This window comes from Heptranchias perlo, unplaced genomic scaffold (assembly GCF_035084215.1).
Source record: "Heptranchias perlo isolate sHepPer1 unplaced genomic scaffold, sHepPer1.hap1 HAP1_SCAFFOLD_60, whole genome shotgun sequence".
NCBI lineage: Eukaryota > Metazoa > Chordata > Chondrichthyes > Hexanchiformes > Hexanchidae > Heptranchias > Heptranchias perlo.
The window spans coordinates 2609370-2630226 of NW_027139623.1; the positions used below are offsets into that span (position 1 = coordinate 2609370).

General features: G+C 43.2%; 1 protein-coding gene and 1 pseudogene across 1 annotated transcript; one reads left to right on the forward strand and one right to left on the reverse strand.

The window, feature by feature from the left end:
• Positions 1 to 20857, reverse strand: part of LOC137316718 (zinc finger protein 229-like) — a 346515-nt pseudogene that overhangs the window by 5961 nt on the left and 319697 nt on the right.
• Positions 5959 to 6558, forward strand: LOC137316683 (histone H1-like). The gene has a single exon (XM_067980529.1). It carries the CDS (start codon positions 5959 to 5961, stop codon positions 6556 to 6558), a length of 600 nt encoding a protein of 199 aa, XP_067836630.1.

Genomic DNA, 20857 nt, shown 5'->3' on the forward strand with positions numbered 1-20857 from the left:
TTCATTCTGTTTCTGTCTGTCTCTGGTACTGTGTGTGAGTGTGGGATTCATTCTGTTTCTGTCTGTCTCTGGTGCTGCATGTGAATGTGGGCTTTATTCTGTATCTGTCAGTCTCTGATACTGTATATGAGTTTAGGATACATTCTGTATCTGTCAGTCTCAGCCAATTTATCTCAGTCTGGGTTTTATTCTATAATTCAGTCTCTGAGACAATGTGCAAGTCTGGATTCATTCTGTGTTCTTATTTCAGTTTATATTATTGTATTTGAAACTATATCTTTAATACTTTAAAGTATATGCCATTTTTTATCAAGTGTTTAATTTGTAAATATTGATACACTTTTGGATTTTCTTTAATCAAACAATGTTTGTGAGTGTATTACATCTTCATCTCTGAACTCTGTTGTGAATGATAATGTACCTTTCAATCTCTCCATGGTGAAATTATTTAACTGGTATATAATGTGTAGCTCAGTCTATAATAATGGAATTAATTCTGTATCTCAGTCTGACACTGAGATTTTTGGACTGGAATGTAATATATAGCTCAGCCTGCACTAATAGAATTGATAATGTATCTATCAGTCTGTTACTGTATGAAATTTTTGGACTGGTGTGTAACATGTAGCTCAGTACATGCTAATGGAATTGATGTTGTATCTTGGAGTCTGATATGGTCTGACAGTGTTGGACTGCTATATAATGTTTGGCTCAGTCTGCACTAATGGAATTGATACATTATCTTTCAATCTGACACTAAGATTTTTGGACTGGCATGTTGTGTGTAACTCAGTCTGCAGTGATTTGACTTAGAGATTCATTCTGTATTTGTCTGACTGTGGTACTTTGTGATTCATTCTGATTCTGTCAGCCTGTGGTACTGTGTGTGAGTGTGGGATTCATTCTATATATGTCAGCCCCTTGTACTGTATCTGAATGAGATTCATTCTGTTCCTGTCAGTCTCTGGCACCATGTGTGAATTTGGGATTAATTCCATATCTGTCAGTCTCTGGTGCTGCATGTGAGTGAGACTTTCATTCCATTTCCATCAATCTCTGATACTGTATATAAGTGATATATATACTGTATCTGTCAGTCTGTGCTACTGTATGTGAGTGTGGGATTCATTCTGTATCTGTCAGTGAGTGGTACATTGTGTGAGTGAGGGATTCATTCAATATGTCAGTCTCTGGCACTGGATCTGAGTATGAGATTCATTCTTTATCTGTATCTAATTTGTATCTCATTTCACAGCATGGCATTCAAACCTGTATCTTTAATACATAAATGTATAAATAATTTTTCACAGTGTTTAAGTGGTAAGTAATTATATACGTTAAAATGTGATGCTGTAGGTTATAATCAGAGAATCACTGCACTTTTTGGCTATGATTAAATCTGCATCAATGTGAACACAATTGTGATACAGTGTATCTTCCAAACTGACATGGTGACATGTTGAACTTATATACAATGTGTTGCTCAGTCTGCATAAATGGAATACTGTATATTTCAGTCTGAATCTGCATTGGTCTTTTGTATTGGTAATTAATATGTAGCTCAGTCTGCACTAATGGAATTGGTACTGTATCTTTCAATCTGACACTGAGATTTGTGGACTGGTCCCTAATTTGTAACTCAGCCTGCACTAATGTAGGTGACTGAGAGATTCATTTTGTATCCCTCAGTCCGTGATACTGTGTGGGATTCATTGTGTATCTTGTCAGTAGTGTGTTTGAGTTTGCGATTCATTTGATTTATACAGTCTCTGATGCTGTGTGAGTGTGGGATTCATACTTTATCTGCCAGTCTCTGGTACATTATGAGAGTTTGGGATACATTCTCTGTCAACATTGGTACCATAAGAGTGTGAGATTTATTCTGCATCTGTCTATAATTATTGTCTCAGATTACATTATGGTGTTCAATACTGCAGCTTTAATATCTTCCTGTTTAAATAGTTTTTTTCATTTAATTGGTAAATATGGATATACTTTAGGATTTGGTGCTGGAGGTTTTTAATCAGATAATTTGTGTGCTTTTTGGACTACTATTAAATCAATATCTTTGTGTACTATTGTGAATGATAACATATATTTCAAACTGATATAGTGATTTTGGAATTGGTATATAATGTGCAGCTCAGTCTGTACTATTGTAATCGATACTGTGCATTTCAGTCTAATATTGTATGAGATTTTTGGACTGGTATGTAATGTGTATCTCAGTGTGCACGAATAGAATTGATACTGTGTCTTTACATCTCATACTATGTGTATTATAAACTGGTTTCTCATTTGTTTCTCAGGTTCGACTGTCACAACATTTCTCAGTCTGATACTCCACATGAGTTTTGGACATGTCTGCAGTTTGTACCTCATGATACATTAATCGAATGGATACTGCATGTATTAAACTCACATTTGTGAGTTGTGGGGTGGTATTCAATTCGAATCTCAGGGTACATTATTTGGGTTCATTCTGTCCCTTTCAATCGGGTACCATGTGTGATTTCTATCTGGTATTTAATGTTGCCCAATTGTGAGATTGACACAGTGCCTTTCAATCTGAGAGTGTGATTTTGACTGGGATTTTTGTATTTCCCTGTCAGCGGAACTGAGTTTGGGAGAAATGGAACAGTATCTACTTCACCTGCTCTGTTTGATGGTGGGATTGAAAATGTGTCTCTGGGTCTTGGGATCAGTGTGGTACTGACTACTTCTGCTATCTGAGACTGTGGAACTGATGACCTGTCTGTGACTCCGTGCTCTGTGTGTGTGATAATGTACTTACTGTGTGTGAGAAGGAGCTGGCTGCACTGTTTCTAGTGCCTCGGGTGGAGGAAACATCACATTTATTCTGGATCCTTCAAGGATTTGCCTGTGGAAAGAAAATTATCTCTTGTTACTCAGGAACAGGTGAGGTAGAAAATACAAAAGTGATCAGTTTAATATCTCTGTTAATGATCATTTTGAATATCCACAAATGAAAACCAGTGATACAAACAGTGTCAATGTCTGACTCCACTGCAGTACTGCAGCACTCAGCTTCTGCACACCCGGTGTGTTGGACGATTTTATAACAATTTAGTGACATCCAGACACAACACAACCCCTGCACTGATCCGTGAATGGGACTACCCGATGGGGCAGGGACCTTTGTACAGGTGAGGTTTCTCAACTCCTCTCCCATGGGACTAGCCGTTCACCCCAAACCAAACAACCGCTGTTTAAAATGTGTCCTTCACACTTCTCACCTGATGCCTGCAATAGATACTGCTTGTATAACTCCCCACATCCTGACTGTTCACTGTCCAGTAACAGGGTGAGACTGGAACTAAACCAGGAACATTCACCACTGATTTGGGGAGAGAAAGCAGCAATGATTTTAAATAGCAGGTTCTTCCCATTCTGTCTCCCTTCCCCTGGACACACCCTGTGCACACACAGCCCGAGAATGACCTCTCCCTTCCCCCGCTCACTCCATGTTCCGGGACCAGTTCCTGATCCACTCCGCCTCTTACAAACAGCCCCCGGACTCCCCCTGCCCTTCCCCCGGACTCAATGCCGATCTCTGAGCCCATCTGCGGACACGGTCCCGAAGCGATGAGCTGCTGTAACGAGGCTGCTCTTTGCTCCCTTCCCCCGGGGGCCGTGATCTCTCCATTCCCGGCTGTTTTAAACCATCTTCTTCCGCTCACTGAGGGAATGGCGCCCACAGGCCGAGCTGGGGGAGGGCAGCGCGCATGCGCTCTTCTGCTCACCAACAACATGCGCTGGGGGCGGGGCTGAGTCACGCATGCGCAGATATCTGGTTTAATTCTCAATACAAAAATCGATGGAAACTTTCCCCAATTGGAATTTTTCCGAGTCTGAGCAAAGGAAGTGGGTCTGGGGGAAAGGTCAGAGGGAATGGGGTCCACAGGCAGTGCAGGAACAGGCACCAGAATGGAAAACAGATGGGATTCCACCAGTGCCTAACGCTGGAATCCAGACTGACTTTACAATCTCCAACTATTAAACTAGATGTTTCCATCCCTGCTGTTTCTCTCGGTATCTTTTGATGGTAAAGAGTCTTTCAGAGATAAAGTGGGCGGCTGTGAAATGAGCCAATGGATTCTGTTCATTCTTGGTCCCTTTACTGATAAAGAAAATTGTGACTCCGGAACGGGAGGCCGGATTCCTCGAACCAATCCTGGAGAAACATGGGAGGAAAGTGGGAGTCGGTGTATTTGCTGGGACCGTGTCGGATTAATATCTGACGGCTACAGTCCCAGTTTATTTCAATCGGAGTGAAACTCTCGGTCACTGAGAGAAATACAGAAGGGCCCTGAGCTGCAAAATTTCAGAGGGTACAACATGCAAGAGAGGGTTAAATGCGTGACACTGTCCCTGAGAGTGGGATTAATAATGTGTCTGTCTCTGAAATAATATCAGTGAGAGATGAGACTGCATCTTCTGTCACTCCAGCTTGGAATGGCAATTGGAATGGAGAATTTTCCAATTTGTTACTGGGTGAAAACGGGACATTGCAGGTCAGTTTCTCTCTCTCTTTTGTACAACATATGAAGGTGGACTACTGCTGCTGAGCGTGATACAGAGACACTGATGGGAAGCGTATGGCTGATACTCTGCCTGTCTGTATCTCTCCAGCGCTGTACACGAAGGTGGGATACTGTTTGCTGAGTGTGAAACGGACACACTGAGAGGAAGTGTGAGAATGATACTTTGTCTGTGTGCCTGTCTCTGTCTGTCTCTTTATCTGTCCGTCTGTATTTCTCTATCTCTAGCGCTGTACATGAAAGCGGGATAGTGTTATTGAGCGTAATATGAACACCCTGTTGGAAGGTAAAGACTGATTCTGTGTCTGTGAACAGACCTCCGGTGCTGTTGGTGAGACGGTCACTGTCCCTTCTATTATGTATGAGCCGGTCGGACGGTGCATTTATCAGTCTCCAGTCCAGTAAGGAAAGGTGGAGAGAAACAGCCTGTAACTGTCTGACACTGGACTGCCTATGAATGTTGAATTTATTCAGTAACTGGCCGTCTCTGGGTGTTTAGAATGGGACGGATAGGACACCAGTTACTATTGTCTGTCAGTCAGTTTTGGAGGAGGGAGAGAAAGACAGAGAGACTGGAGGAGCCCAGGGCGGATTATTTGTATTATCGCCTCAACCAAACATATTTCTGTGTGCAGACAATGTAATAATGTAAAACCAGATATGGATAATCAGATCCACAGCTGTGATTGACTCCTGTCCCTGAAACTGGGGACCAGACATTGTGAGGAGCTGGGAAACTACAACTAACCCCCGAGAATCTGCAGCACAGGCCGAGCGGGGAGGAAAGCCTGTCCCGGGAATTGTCAATCTGGCGAACAGTTTGTCCTGTGAATGTGAAGATGTGAACATTGTGTCAGAGAGAGTGTGTTAAAGGGTTAGATTAATGTCACTGTGTTTGTGTGGCCGGTCTCATCGCCAGATTTCCGAGTCCCTTTTGACTAAAATTTTAAAAAAATCCCTGTCAAAGGATCGCCCTCCTCCCCTGCCGAGCTCCGAAGTGGAAATTTAAGGTAAAGTTTCAGATCAATTCAAGATTTCAGCCGAAAAACGGAGATCATGTCAGCGATCGGGTGAGAGAGCGCGATCAGTGCAGCAATGAAACGGGTTTCAATCGAAACTGGTGCTTTTAATTCCGGTGAAAGTTTATCGACAGCAAACATACCGGTGTTACAGATGGGGAGGGGCTAGTCTGGGACTCTGGAGTGCCCGATTTGAATTGGAATCGGGGAGTTTAAGAGGAGAGAGAAACACAGAGAGGCTGGAGGGGCCGGGAGCTGACAGCAGGATGTCTCCGCCCCGTCCGCTCTGTGCCTTTAAGTTGCTCTGTGCCGCCGCCTCTCGTTTCATTTCTGACCCAGCTCTGACTGTCAGAAAGATTTTCTGCAGAGTCCCGGACATGACAGACACTGCAGCCGCCGAAACGGCACCTCCTGCCGCCGCCGCTCCACCCAAGGCTCCCAAGAAGAAGAAGGCGGTTCCCAGACCCAAGCCCACCGGTCCCCCGTTGGGAGAACAGATCCTCAAGATTGTGGGGGATTGCAAGGATCGCAAGGGGATATCCCTGGCCGCGATAAAGAAGGTTCTGGCTACCAAAGGCCTGGATGTGGAGAAGCTCCGGTCCCAGATCAAATTAAGTATCAAGAGAAATGTGGAAAAAGGCTCCCTGGTGCAGATCAAGGGCACGGGCGCCTCGGGCTCCTTCAGAGTCGCTAAGAAGGAAACCCAGGCAAAAGTGGTGAAGAAGGTGAAGAAACAAGTAACCAAAAAATCTCCTGGAAAGAAACCAGCGGCCAAAAAAACAGCCGTCAAGAAATCAGCGGCGAAGAAATCGACCACGAAAAAGGCGGCGAAATCACCAATTAAGAAGAAAGCGGCGGCTAAGAAGTCCAAGACCCCCAAGACAGTGAAGGCGAAGGCGAAGAAGGTGGAAAAACCGAGGGCCAAGCCCAAGCCGAAGTCAGCAAAGCCGAAGAAAGCAGCGGGCAAAAAGAAGTAAAAAAAATCAAGTGCAACTTGTGACCATCTGAACCCAACGGCTCTTCTCAGAGCCACCCACGTCTCTCAGAAAAGAGCTGATCCCGGAATCAGATGATTCCTGTCCCGGGGCCGGGCTCAGATTTCAGATATAAATCATTTCAAATAAACCCAGGGTGCTGGTGACTCGCTGATATTCGCTATCCCCGCCCCACCCCCACTGTCTGAAATAAAATAGAGAGAATGGGATGTCCGGGCCGGGCCTCACTGGAACTGGCGTGTGTTCGGCTCCAGTCCCAGTTCATTTATTCTCACAGACTCCGGGCGAGAGTCTGTGACAGGGTAAAACTGGCGGAGATCCGCAGCTATCACAATTCAAACCCCAACACATGAGATTCTCCAAATCAGCTGGAATAAAGTGTTTGTAAACTGCTGAACCCGTCTGGGAGGGGATGCGTGGGGAGATCGAATCGGGTCTGGGACTGAAATGGAAGGAGGCGGGTTGACTTGTTATAGAAGGGACTGTATTTAGGCAGGAATATTACTGACTGTTAATTGTAACGGGGCTTATTTAAAAGCTCTGTTTTTCTGGGAATCCATGAATATGAAGCCCGAGTCTGTAAGGGTTTGTGCGGAGCGCTGTGTTTCGGTTCTATTATCGATAAACGGTTTGAAATTGGCAGGTGGAGAAAGCTGGAGGTGGAGCTGGAAGATCAGCCGCCGCTCTCCGCTCTGTCCGTCACTCTGACTCTCTCCTCCCCTCCCTGTTTAATATCTCATTCTGTCTCCTCCCCTCCCTGTTTAATATCTCACTCTGTCTCCTCCCCTCTCTGTTTAATATCTCACTCTGTCTCCTCCCCTCCCTGTTCAATATCTCACTCTGTCTCCTCCACTCCCTGTTTAATATCTCATTCTGTCTCCTCCCCTCCCTGTTTAATATCTCACTCTGTCTCCTCCCCTCTCTGTTTAATATCTCACTCTGTCTCCTCCCCTCCCTGTTTAATATCTCACTCTGTCTCCTCCACTCCCTCTCTCACCCTGTGTCTGTTTCAGTCAGGTCGGGGCAGGCTGCATAAAAACGGAAGCAGCATAAGTTTGCTGTTCATTCAGCAGCGATTTGAGTGAAGAATAATCATGTCTGGCAGAGGTAAAGGAGGCAAAGGACTGGGCAAAGGCGGAGCCAAGCGGCACCGTAAAGTGCTTCGTGATAACATCCAGGGGATCACCAAACCAGCCATCCGCCGCCTGGCTCGCCGTGGCGGTGTCAAGCGGATCTCGGGTCTCATCTACGAGGAAACCCGCGGGGTGCTGAAGGTTTTCCTGGAGAATGTGATCAGGGACGCGGTCACCTACACTGAACACGCCAAGCGCAAGACGGTCACTGCCATGGATGTGGTGTACGCTCTGAAACGGCAGGGCCGCACTCTCTATGGATTCGGCGGCTGAACAACTCGACCCTTTCAAACCGGACACAAAACAAAGGCTCTTCTAAGAGCCACCCACCGCCTCACAGAGAGAGCACTGACCTGGGAACGGGGAGAGGAAAGATCTCGGGATGGGGAATCAGTTTCTGATATTTAATTAGTATGGGGAGATTCCCCAACACTCGGTACAGGGAGATCAGAAACAACGGCCGGGGTTCTCGGCCATCCCGAGAGAAGGAGCGGAATTCCCATTTCACGGTATAAATGAATAGGCGGGGATACAGAGTCTTTCCCCAGACATTACATTCTCCGCTCAGAGTAAAATCCCGCCTCACTCCCTCTCCCGCTGTGTCCTCTCTGCTCGCTCTTTATTTCCTGCCCTCATTCAATTATCAGTTCGATGTGAAGTTTCTGTTTGAGGAGCGGTTCACCGGGCCGGAACTGGCGGGATTTTTGAAATTGAAGCTGGACTTTGTCCCGTTCCGGAAAGCAATGACCGGGGCTTTATTCCCGCCCGTTTACAGACAGATCAGAGAATGAACCGGAATGTGAAACAGCCTGAGGTTTGAGCTGAGGAGTGGGAAATAATGGAGATTATAAAGAGAGAGATTCTTAAATTGCTGGAGGGAAATGAGATTTTCTTGAAACTGTTAATTGATGCTCTGAAATTGGCGGGCTTTTTGAAATTGATGATTAATTTCAGCTCAGCCAATTGGGGCCCAATATCTCCCGCCGTTTCGGTCTGACTGTCAGAGCTCGGTACAAACCTGCCAATCACAGGCCCGGGACGGTCACTCCCTGATAGGGTGTTGGACGTCAGCAAATCACAGGCCAGGGGCGGATCGCCTTCGACAGTTTATAAGGCGGCCCCAGAGCGCAGTCCGTATTAACAGTCTTTGTGTCTCAGGTTGTGTTCAGATCTGTTCAGAAAATGGCCAGGACCAAGCAGACAGCGCGTAAATCGACCGGCGGGAAAGCTCCTCGCAAACAGTTGGCGACCAAAGCGGCCCGGAAGAGCGCTCCAGCCACGGGCGGAGTGAAGAAGCCTCATCGCTACAGACCCGGCACTGTGGCTCTGAGGGAGATCCGCCGCTACCAGAAATCCACCGAGCTGCTGATCCGCAAACTGCCCTTCCAGCGCCTGGTGCGAGAGATCGCTCAGGACTTCAAGACAGACCTGCGCTTCCAGAGCTCGGCCGTCATGGCCCTGCAGGAGGCCAGCGAGGCTTACCTGGTGGGGCTGTTTGAGGACACCAACCTGTGCGCCATCCACGCCAAGCGAGTCACCATCATGCCCAAAGACATCCAGCTGGCCCGCCGCATCCGCGGGGAGCGCGCCTAAACCCGACCCGGCTTCAGCACCAAGTGCAACAAAGGCTCTTTTCAGAGCCACCAAATCGGCGATGGAAAGAGCTGAGATCTCCTGGGTTGAAATGGTGCGACAGTGCCGATAAAAATATACTAAAACGGGAAATTTATGAAGGGAGGTAGCGGATGTCAGGCGGGGCACGACTTGTATTTGTTAACTGTCCATATTATGGCCCGTTATAACACCAGAGAGAGTTCGGAGTAGAGCTGATCTGTGAAGTTTCGGGCAGGTAAAGTAGCAGTGTTAAATTTACACAAACAGACAAGGGTGACAATTCCAGAATGACCAACATCAGGAATTTGAAACGGACGCAGTTTAATTTCCACACATCACACCCAGGATTGGAGGGAGGTCAATTCCACTCATACAGCGCAGACTGAGTGCCATCATCACATCCAGTGCCACAATTGGACAGGGAAAGTGCTGGCAAACAGGTAAAGAAAGATCTGATTTTGATCCTACTCTTTCACATCAGGTATCCACACCCCCAGTGTCACTCCAACTCGGACATATACACAGGGAGAGGCTCGGGCACTCGTGCAAAGTATAAGAAATGCAAGTTCTCATTTCCGATATAGTATCAGCTTGGCTCTGTTGGAAATATTTTAATCTCTAAAGAACCAGACTCGGATCAAATGAAGTTTGTCTATTATCCCTCTCCAGCTGTAGAATCAGTGTAAAACTTAGTGTCACATTCACTGCGGTACTCGTCACTGACACAGGAACAGACTGACAGGGACAGAATAAATCCCTCTCACAGCCAATAACGGATAAATTTCATTCACTGATTCAGCAATCGCTGACACAATAATCAACACATCCGTCACCTTCTGGCGGACAAGTCTGGGTAATGGAAGTCAGACCGAGTAAGTGTTGTGGGAGGATGAGACTGTAAATCACACTTACAATAATGGCCGGAACACAATAGAGTGCCTCTTGTTGCCGATGATCAAACTGACCTGGTATTTCTGTCTCCCACCCGCCCAGTTTAATGAACTGATTATTTTGTGTCTCATTTCCGATACAATTTGCAAATTTCAACCTATTGGAGGTTGGCGACATCTACTGTCCGGAAGCGAGTACTGCAAAAGATCATTTGTATTTAAGAAAATATCGTTAGTTTCGAACTAATGGGAGGCAGTTAGATCTAGAATCGGAATCAAGGAACGTAAAATCACCAGAACTGAAACAGATTGTTTATTTTAAAATTAATTTCTAACTCCGTTCATAGAGTAACCAGCCCTTTCATCGATACAGTGGGTGGCTCTGAAAAGAGCCTTTGGGTTATCAGATTAAATCTTGGCCGCTTTACTTGCTCTTGGAGCTCACAGTGCTGGTTTTCTTCGGCAGCAGCACGGCCTGGATATTAGGCAGCACCCCGCCCTGAGCGATGGTCACCCGTCCCAGCAGCTTGTTGAGCTCCTCGTCGTTGCGGATGGCCAGCTGCAGGTGTCTGGGGATGATGCGGGTCTTCTTGTTGTCCCGGGCCGCGTTGCCGGCCAGCTCGAGGATTTCAGCCGTCAGATACTCGAGCACAGCAGCCAGATAGACCGGGGCTCCGGCACCCACACGTTCAGCGTAGTTCCCCTTTCGCAGGTGCCTGTGAACACGGCCCACAGGGAACTGCAGTCCAGCACGGGATGAGCGAGACTTGGCCTTGGCCCGAGCTTTACCGCCGGTTTTTCCTCTTCCAGACATTTCCACAATCTCACAAACACTTTCACAAAGAATGAAGAATGATTTCCGTATTTCCCCTTCTTTTCGACTAAAAGATCATCTGATTGGTTCTTCTTTAATACACCTCATTTGCCTATTTCATTAAACAATCAGATAGCTGGGAATCAGAAGAGGGCGGGATTTACCGGCCTCAATGGTCAGACCAGGAATTTGATGAATTTCAAAAAGCCCGCCAATTTCAGTGTCGTGAAGGACCGGATTTCGATCAATGTCGCCCTGAGCACAAGATTTTAAACCCGTTCTTTTTATCGTGTCTTATTCAGCGCTACCCGTCACCAATCGCTGGCGCTATTTTAAAATCTGCTTTAAATTTTCGCTAATTTTATCATCGCTTTCAAACTGTACCGAACGGGACTAAATCCCCATTCACAGCATTCCGTGAAGGGACACATTTCAATTTAGTCTTTATAAAAGTGACACGTTATAGATTGGTCCCTTCTCAAAGAGCCGAGAGTGTTTCTGTGAAAAGAGGGACCCGGACGGAGTTCTCATTCTGCCCCTATTCCGCTATGTTACTGCAAGGGGTGGGTTTGCTTTTAATGTGGGGAGACTGAATTCATAGAGATAATGGAAATGCTAAGGGGTCATTCAGGGTGTGTTCGTCGCCGGAATAGTAACGCTTTAAGAACAAAGCGAATGGGAAGGAGCGGATCAGAAACTCGTGTTCAGTTTATGGGTCAGAAATTTCAACGGCGTAGAGTATCAGTTTTCGATTGGAATAATATCGCGGTATTAAAAACATACTATGTAAATATATCGGAAATGCAAATCCTTCCGACACGGCGTGCTTGGCCAGTTCCCCGGGCAGCAGCAGGCGCACGGCGGTCTGGATCTCCCGGGAGCTGATGGTTTGCCGTTTATTATAATGGGCCAGGCGGGAAGCCTCACTCGCGATGCGCTCGAAAATATCGTTCACAAAGGAGTTCATGATGCTCATGGCCTTGGAGGAGATGCCGGTGTCGGGGTGAACCTGCTTCATCACTTTGTAGACGTAGATGGAGTAACTCTCCTTCCTCGACTTTCTCCGCTTCTTGCCGCCCTTGGCTGGTGCTTTACTCAAGGTTTTCTTGGCGCCCTTCTTGGGAGCTGCTTTCTTGTCCTCAGGCATTTTCAAACTCAATTTCAGACCCAGAAATGACCCAAATCCGCTCCGAGCTCGGATTAAATAGGCAGCCCCACAGCCCTATGGTAATGAGGGATGGGGGAAGGCAATGATTGTGATTGGACGATTGGGCGTGAGGACACAAAACATTTACTTTCACTCTCTGATTGGTTTCTTCAGATATCCAATCACATTTAGTATCTGCCACCAATCACAAACACGCTCACACTGCACCTTGTCCGGTTTCAGCAATTTGTTCCGAACTGTTGCAGTTCTGCTTCCGGCCAGTAGATGTCCCCAAACCCCGGGTCATTAAAGTTTACAGATGAGAGAGGGACAGAAGATAAACTCATTCTTCACATTATATTGCACGGGTGGGGTTTGGAGAAACTGGGAATGGAGAACATTTTGTTGGACCAAACATGAGTTGGAATGCTGTATTAAATGCTTGTAATTAATTTTGGGGGTATAGCCTAAACTGAGGAAGAATGCAACAAAATACAAGAAGATTTAGTAAGCTTGCTGAAAGGCGGAGGAAATGGACATTTAGTTACCAAATAGAGAGTTGTGAGGTGGTGCATTTTGCTCGGGGGAATAAGGAGGCCAAACACTGCTTGGAAAATAAGAGTCTAAATGGTGTAGAAGAGCAAAGTGATTTAGGGGTACAGATTGACAAATCATTAAAAGTAGCAACACAGGTTGATGAGGCCACAGAAAGCAAACACAGCACTGGGGTTTATTTCTAGAGGAATAGAATTGATAAGCAGATAAGTTATGGTGAACTGTAATTTAAACTGTCAAACCTTCTGCCAAACTGTTAAACCTTCCCTTTCTGAAATCCATGCTGACTATTCTTTATTATATTTTCGGTTTCCAGATGTTTTTCTATTGCTTCATTGAGTAAAAGATTCCATGATCATTCCTACCACCGACCTTTAGTTAACTGGTCTATAGTTCCCTGGAATTGTTCTATCTCCTGTTTTAAATTATAAGAATCACATTAACTGTCATCCAGTCCTCTGGCACTATTCCTTTTTGTGATGATTTTTTCTATATATGTAACAGTGCCTCTGCTATCTTTTCCCTTGCTTCATTTAATATGTGCAGATGCAATCCATCTGGACCAGGAGTTTAACCACCCTTTCTAACTTAAATGTCTTGATATATTTATTGACCTCTTCCTCTAATATCATGTTCACCCTGTTAATCTACCGGGTAAATACTGAGGAAAAGTAATCATTCAATATTTCTGGCATTTCACTGACGTTACCACTGAGTTTATTTTGTGCATCCCTTTGTGGCACTGAAGCTATTCTGATTTTCCTTGTTTTATTTATGCATCTGTAGAATAATTTACTGTTTCTTTTGATATTCCTTGATAATTTAATTTCGTAGTTCCTCTTTGCTTCCCCAATTGTTCTTGTGAAATCTTCCTGACCGTTTCCTATTCTCTGTTGTCATCCTCTTATTTAATATTTATGAATGAGAAATTCCACCAGCTTGTTGTGTCTGTTCAGGGGCTGGTGTTTGGGAAATATTTATTGTCTGTGATTAAAGTACCAGAAACTCAAAACCCAAACTCCACAGAAACACTCCATTTCTCCCTCTGAGTGAACTAAGGCGCTATAATGGTGAGTATAGCTGCCTTCCAAACAGTTAATTCCAACAGGTTTGAATCCCAGTTCGCTTAATTCAGAAACACCAAGACTGGAACCGAATTTGATGATGTTCAGAGGGATCGTGCTTCCAAAACATAAACGGGTGTAATTTATATTAAAAAATACTTTTAAAGCTCATTTATTTCCCCCATAATGTTGAATTTAACTCTGTCCCTTTGTATTATTATTTCCCCTGATCTGTACTGTGGATATTGGACACAATTGTCCGGATTCAGTGAAATTAATTGATTTTCTGAAGTTTTTCCCTCTGCTGATTCCCGTTCCTTATTTAAATTATGTCGGATTAATCTTTCTGATCTGTAGAAGGGTCATAGTCCTGACCCGTTATCCCGAGCTTCCCTTCTCCACAGATGCTGCCGGACCTGCTGAGTCTTTCCAGCATTTTTGGTATTTTTTTCTCTCTATTTTATCCCTTTCACCTTTGACGGTCGCCATTAAAACTTCCAGCTTTGTGCTCAGTTTTTATTTCTGTTTCAGTTCGGTTTATTTGTATTAATCTAAATCGTGTCCTGAGAAATCAGACAGAAATATTGCGCAATGTCGAGTGAAATATAATGGGGCAAATTCACAACTATCGAATGAGTGAAACAAAAACTTTATTCTGAATCAATTGTCTTAATATTTCACTGTCAAAATATGAAAAAATACGAGAGTAGAAGTTACAGAGAGAAACTATTTCCTCACATTGCACTTTGTCCTGAATCTGTCACAACGACAGACAATGTGAATTTGTTCCACTCTGTTACAGTTCTCACTTCCGGCCAGTAGATGTCAGACTGTATATTCATTCTTTATCTGTCAGTCTCCAGTACTGTCTCTGAGTTTGAGATTAATTGTCTCTCTTCAGTCTCTGGTACTGTGTGTGAGTGTGAAATTCATAATATATCTGTCAGTCTCCAGTACTGTATGTGAGTGTGGGATTTACTCTGTATCTGTCAGTCTCCGGTACTGTGTGTGATTGTGGGAATAATTCTGAATTTGTCAGTCTCTGGTACTCTGTGTGAATTTAGGATTAACTCTGTATCTGTCAGACTCAGGTACTGTGTGTGAGTGTGAGATTCATAATATATCTGTCAGTCACCAGTACTGTATGTGAGTGTGGGATTTACTCTGTATCTGTCAGTCTCCGGTACTGTATGTGAGTGTGGGATTTACTCTGTATCTGTCAGTCTCTGGTACTGTGTGTGATTGTGGGAATAATTCTGAATTTGTCAGTCTCTGGTACTCTGTGTGAATTTAGGATTAACTCTGTATCTGTCAGACTCAGGTACTGTGTGTGAGTGTGAGATTCATAATATATCTGTCAGTCTCCGGTACTTTATGTGAGTGTGGGATTTACTCTGTATCTGTCAGTCTCTGGTACTGTGTGTGAGTGAGGGATTAATTCTGAATTTGTCAGTCTTTGGTACTGTGTGTGAATGTAGGATTTACTCTGTATCTGTCAGTCTCAGGTACTGTGTGTGAGTGTGGGATTCATTCTGAATCTGTCAGTCTCTGGTGCTGTGTATGAGTGTGGGATTCATTCTGAATCTGTCAGACTCTGGTGCTGCCTGTGAGTGTGGGATTCATTCTGCGACAGTCAGTCTCTGGTATTATATCTCAGCGTAGGATTCATTCTGTAACTCAATCTCTGGGACAAAGTGCAAGTCTGGATTCGTTCTGTATTTTTATTTCAGTTTGCAGTATGTTGCATGAAACTGTGTCTTTAATGCATGGTCCTTTGTCTAGCGTTAATTTGTAATTATGGATACACTTTTGGATTTTGTTTTAATCAAACAATGTTTGTGAGTTTTGATGTAGGATTATATCTTAATTTCTGTGAATACTATTTTAAATGATAATGTACATTTCAATACCTTACTGTGAAATTATTGGACGGGTATTTATTGTGTAGCTCAGTCTGGGCTAGTGGAATTGATACTTTATCTTTCAAGCTGACACTGTGTGATTTTTGGACTGGTATTTAATGTGTAGTTCAGTCTGCATTAATGGGATTGATACTGTATCTTTCAGTCTGACACTGTGTGCTGTATTTGGACTTGTGTGTAAGGAATAACTCAGTCTGCAATAATGGTATTGATGCCGTACCTTTCAGCATGAGTTGATCTGATTATTGGACTGGTTTGCAATGTGTAGCTTAGTCAACATGAATAGGATTGATACTGTATCTTTCAGTACGATAATGTATTCGAATGTTGGACCATATATAATATGAAGCTCAATCTGCACTAATGGAATTGATACTGTATCTTTCAATCTGACACTGAGATTTTTGGGCTGGTGTCTGTTGTGTAGCTCAGTCTGCACAAATGGAATTCAAACTGCATCTTTCAGCATGACCCTGAATGTGATTTCTGGACTGGTATCTAATGTGCAGCTCAGTCTGCACGAATGGGATTGATACTGTATCTTTCAGTCAGATACTGTGTGAGATTTGTATACTGGTATGTAACGTGTGGGTCAGTCTGTACTAATCAAATCGAAACAGTATCTTTCAATCTGACACAGAGATTTTTAGACTGGTATGTGATGTGTAGCTCAGTCTGCATTAATGGAATTGATACTGTATCTTTCAATCTGATACTGTATGAGAATTTTGGACTTGTATCTAATGTGCAACACAGTCTCCGGTAAAGGAATTGAAACTGTACATTTCATTCAGACACTATGAGATTTTTGGACATATATGTGATTCAAATATGGGCAACATCTGAACTGATATCTAATTTATATCTTAGTGTCCAATATTGTCATGAATACTGCATCTTTAAGCTCATAATGTGTGAGTTGTGGGCTGGTATTTAATTTGAATCTTGGAGTACACTATTGGAATTCATTCTGTATCTATCGATCAGTACCATGTGTCAGTTCTATCTGGTATTTAATTTGTAGCTAAGGCTGAACTAATGTGAGATTAACACAGTGCCTTTCAATCTGATACTGGGTGTGATTTTGGACTGGGAATTGTTTATCTACCGGTCATCGGTACTGAGTTGTTGTGAAATGGAAATTCCGTCTGTCTCTCCTGCTCTGTTTGACTGTTGGATTGGGATCAGTGTAGGATTAAATATTTCTGCTTGTCTGAGAATGTGGGAGTGATGACCTGTCTGTGTCTCTGTGCTCTGTGAGTGATAATATACATACTGTGTGTGAGAAGGAGCTGGCTGCACTGTTCCTTGTGCCTCGAGTGGAGGAAACATCACACTGATTCTGGGTCCTTCAAGGATTTGCCTCTGGAAGAAAAAGTATCTCTTGTAATTCAAGAACAGGTGAGGTAGAAAATACAAAAGTGATCAATTGAATCTCTCTGTTAATAATCATTGTAATATCCACAAATGAAAACCAGCGATACAAACAGTGTCAGTGTCTGACTCCACTGCAGTACTGCAGCACTCAGCTTCTGCACACCAGGTGTGTTGGGCTGTTTTACAACAATTTAGTGACATCCAAACACGGCCCACCCCCTGCACTGATCCATCAATGGGACTACCCGATGGGGCGGGGAGCTTTGCACATATCAGATTTCTAATCCCCTCTCCCTTGGGATGAACCATTCAACCGAAACAAAACAGCCACTGTTTAAAATGTGTCCTTCAAACTTCTCACATGATGCCTGCAATAGATGCTCTTTGTATAACACCCCACATCCTTACTGTCCGGCTCTGTTTACTGTTCAATAACAAACAAGAAATGTTAATGGGCGGGTTTAAAAAAAAATCAGATTTGATACCTGCCACAAATCACAAACACGCTCACACTGCACATTGTCCGGTTTCAGCAATTTGTTCCGAACTCTTGCAGTTCTGCTTCCGGCCAGTAGATGTCCCCAAACCCCGGGTCATTGAAGTTTACAGATGAGAGAGGGACAGAAGATAAACTCATTCTTCACATTATATTGCACGGGTGGGGTTTAGAAAAACTGGGAATGGAGACGAGCTGCAAGTACATTTTGTTGGACCAAACACTACTTGTAATGCTGTGTTAAATTCTGTAATTGATTGAGGGGATACTGTCTATACTGAGGAAGACTGGGACAAAATCAGCTTGCAGAACGGCCGTGTCAATGGCCATTGAATTTCAATATAGAAAGGTGTGAGGTGGGGCATTTCGCTGGGGGGAATAAGGAGGCCACATGCTGCTTGGAAAATAAGAGTCTAAATGGGGTAGAGGAGCAATGTAAATCATCCTGAGAAATCAGAGAGAAATACTGCGCAATATACAGTGAAATATAATGGGGTAAATTCACAACTATCGAATGAGTGAAACAAAAACTTTATTATGAATCAATTGTCTTCATTTTTCACCGTCAAAAAGTGCAAAAATACGAGAGTAAAAGTTACAGACAGAAACTTTCCTCACATTGCACATTGTCCTGTTTCTGCAACCATGACAGATCATGTGAATTTGTTCCCTCATTACAGTTGTCGATTACCGCCAATAGAGGTCAGTCTCTGGTACTGTATATGAGAGTGGGATTTATTCTGTATCTGTCAGTCATTGTTACTGAGTGTGAGCATGGGGTATATTCTGCAACTGTCAGTCTCCAGGTACTATATATAATTGATGCATTCATTCTGTATCTGTCAGTCTCTGGTACTGTATATGAGAGTGGGATTTATTCTGTATATTTCAGTCTCTGGTACTGTATATGAGACTGGGATTTATTCTGTATCTGTCAGTCATTGTTACTGAGTGTGAGCATGGGGTATATTCTGCATCTGTCAGTCTCCAGGTACTATATATAATTGATGCATTCATTCTGTATCTGTCAGTCTCTGGTACTGTCTGTTGTGGGATACATTCTGTATCTGCCATTCTCTGCTACTTTATCTCAGTTTGGGATTCAATCTGTAATTCAGTCTCTGAGACAATGTGCAAGTCTGGATTCATTCTGTATTCTTATTTCAATTTGCAGTATCGTATTTGATACTGTATCTTTAACACTTTAAATTATATACAGTTCTTCATCGAGCATTTAGTTTGTTAATGTGGATACATTTTCGATTTTCCTTAATCAAACGACGTGTGTGAGTTTTGGAGTAGTATTACATCTTAATCTCTGAACTCCATTGTGAATGATAATGTACCTTTCAATCTGTTCACAGTGAAATTACTGGACTGGTATGTAATGTGTATTTCATTCTGCAATAATTCTGTATCTGAGTCTAACACTGTAGGTGATTTTTGGACTGGTATGTAATATGTAGCTCATCCTGCACTAAAGGAATTGATACTGTATCTATCAGTCTGATACTGTGTGAAATTTTTGGACTGATGAGTAACATACAGATCAGTCTGTGTTAATGGAATTGATATTGTATCTTTGAGTCTGATACGGGATGAGATTCTTGGACTGCTATATAATGTGTGGCTCAGTCTGCACTAATTGAATCGATTCTGTATCTTTCAGTCTAAAATTGTATGAGATTGTTGGACTGATATATAATGTTGAGCTCAGGCGGTGCTAATAGAATTTAAATTATATCTTCCAGTCTGGTCATTTGTGAATTTTGGACTCGTATGTAATGTATAGCTCAGTCTGTACCAATGGTATTGATAATGTTTATTTCAGTATCACACGAGTATTTACCAATATATCTAATATGTAGCTCAGTCTGCACCAATAGAATTGATACTGTATCTTTCAATCTGCCACAATGAGATCTTTGGACTGGTCTGTAAAGTGTAACTCAGTCTGTAGTAATGTGACTGTGACATTCATACTGTATCTGTAGTCTCCAGTACAGTCTGTGAGTGTGGGATTCATTCTGTGTCTGTCAGTCTCTGTTACTGTGTGTGTGTGGGATTCATTCTGTATCTGTCAGTCTCTGGTACTGTGTGTGAGTGTGGGATTCATTCTGTATCTGTCAGTCTCTGCTCTGTGTTTGAGTGTGGGATTCATTCTGTATCTGTCAGTCTCTGCTCTGTGTGTGAGTGTGGGATTCATTCTGTATCTGCAGGTATCAGGCACTGTGTGTGAGTGTGGGATTCATTCTGTATCTGTCAGTCTCTGCTCCTGTGTGTGAGTGTGGGAATCAATCCGTATCTGTCAGTCTCAGGTACTGTGAGTGAGTGTGGGATTCATTCCGTATCTGTCAGTCTCTGCTCCTGTGTGTGAGTGTGGGATTCATTATCTGTCAGTCTCTGGTACCGTGTGTGAGTGTGGGATTCATTCTGGATCTGCCATTCTCTGCTACATTATCTGAGTGTGGGATTCATTCTGTAATTCAGTCTCTGAGACAATGTGCAAGTCTGAATTCATTCTGTATTCTTATTTCAGTTTACAGTATCGAATTTGAAACTGTATCTTTAATACTTTAATTTATATACAGTTCTTCATCTCGTGTTTAATTTGTAAATATAGATACACTTTTCGATTTTCTTTAATCAAACATGTGTGAGCTTTGGAGTAGTATTACATTTTTATCATTCACAATAGAGTTAAGAGATTATGTACCTTTCAATCTGTTCACAGTGAAATTATTGGATTGGTATGTAATGTTTAGCTCAGTCTGCAATAATGGGATTAATTCTGTATCTCAATCTGTTATTGTATGAGATTTATGCACTGGTATGTAATATGTAGCTCAGCCTGCACTAAAGGAATTAATACTGTATCTATCAGTCTGACACTGTATGAGATTTTTGGACTGGAATGAGATGTGTAGCTCAGTCTTCAATAATGGAAGTGATACTGAATCTTTCGATCTGATATTCTCTGTGATTTTTGGACTGGTGAGTAACATGGAGCTCAGTACGTGCTATGGAATTGATATTTTATCTTTGAGTCTGATAGGGTATGAGATGCTTGGACTGCTATATTATGTGTGGCTCAGCCTGCACTGATGGAATTGATAATGCATCTTTCAGTCTAATATTGTATGGGATTTTCAGTCCGGTATGTAATGTACAGTTCAGGCAGTGCAAACAGAATTGATACGGTATCTTCCAGTCTGATCATTTATGAGGTTTTTGGACTCGTATGTAATGTGTAGCTCAGTCTGAAACAA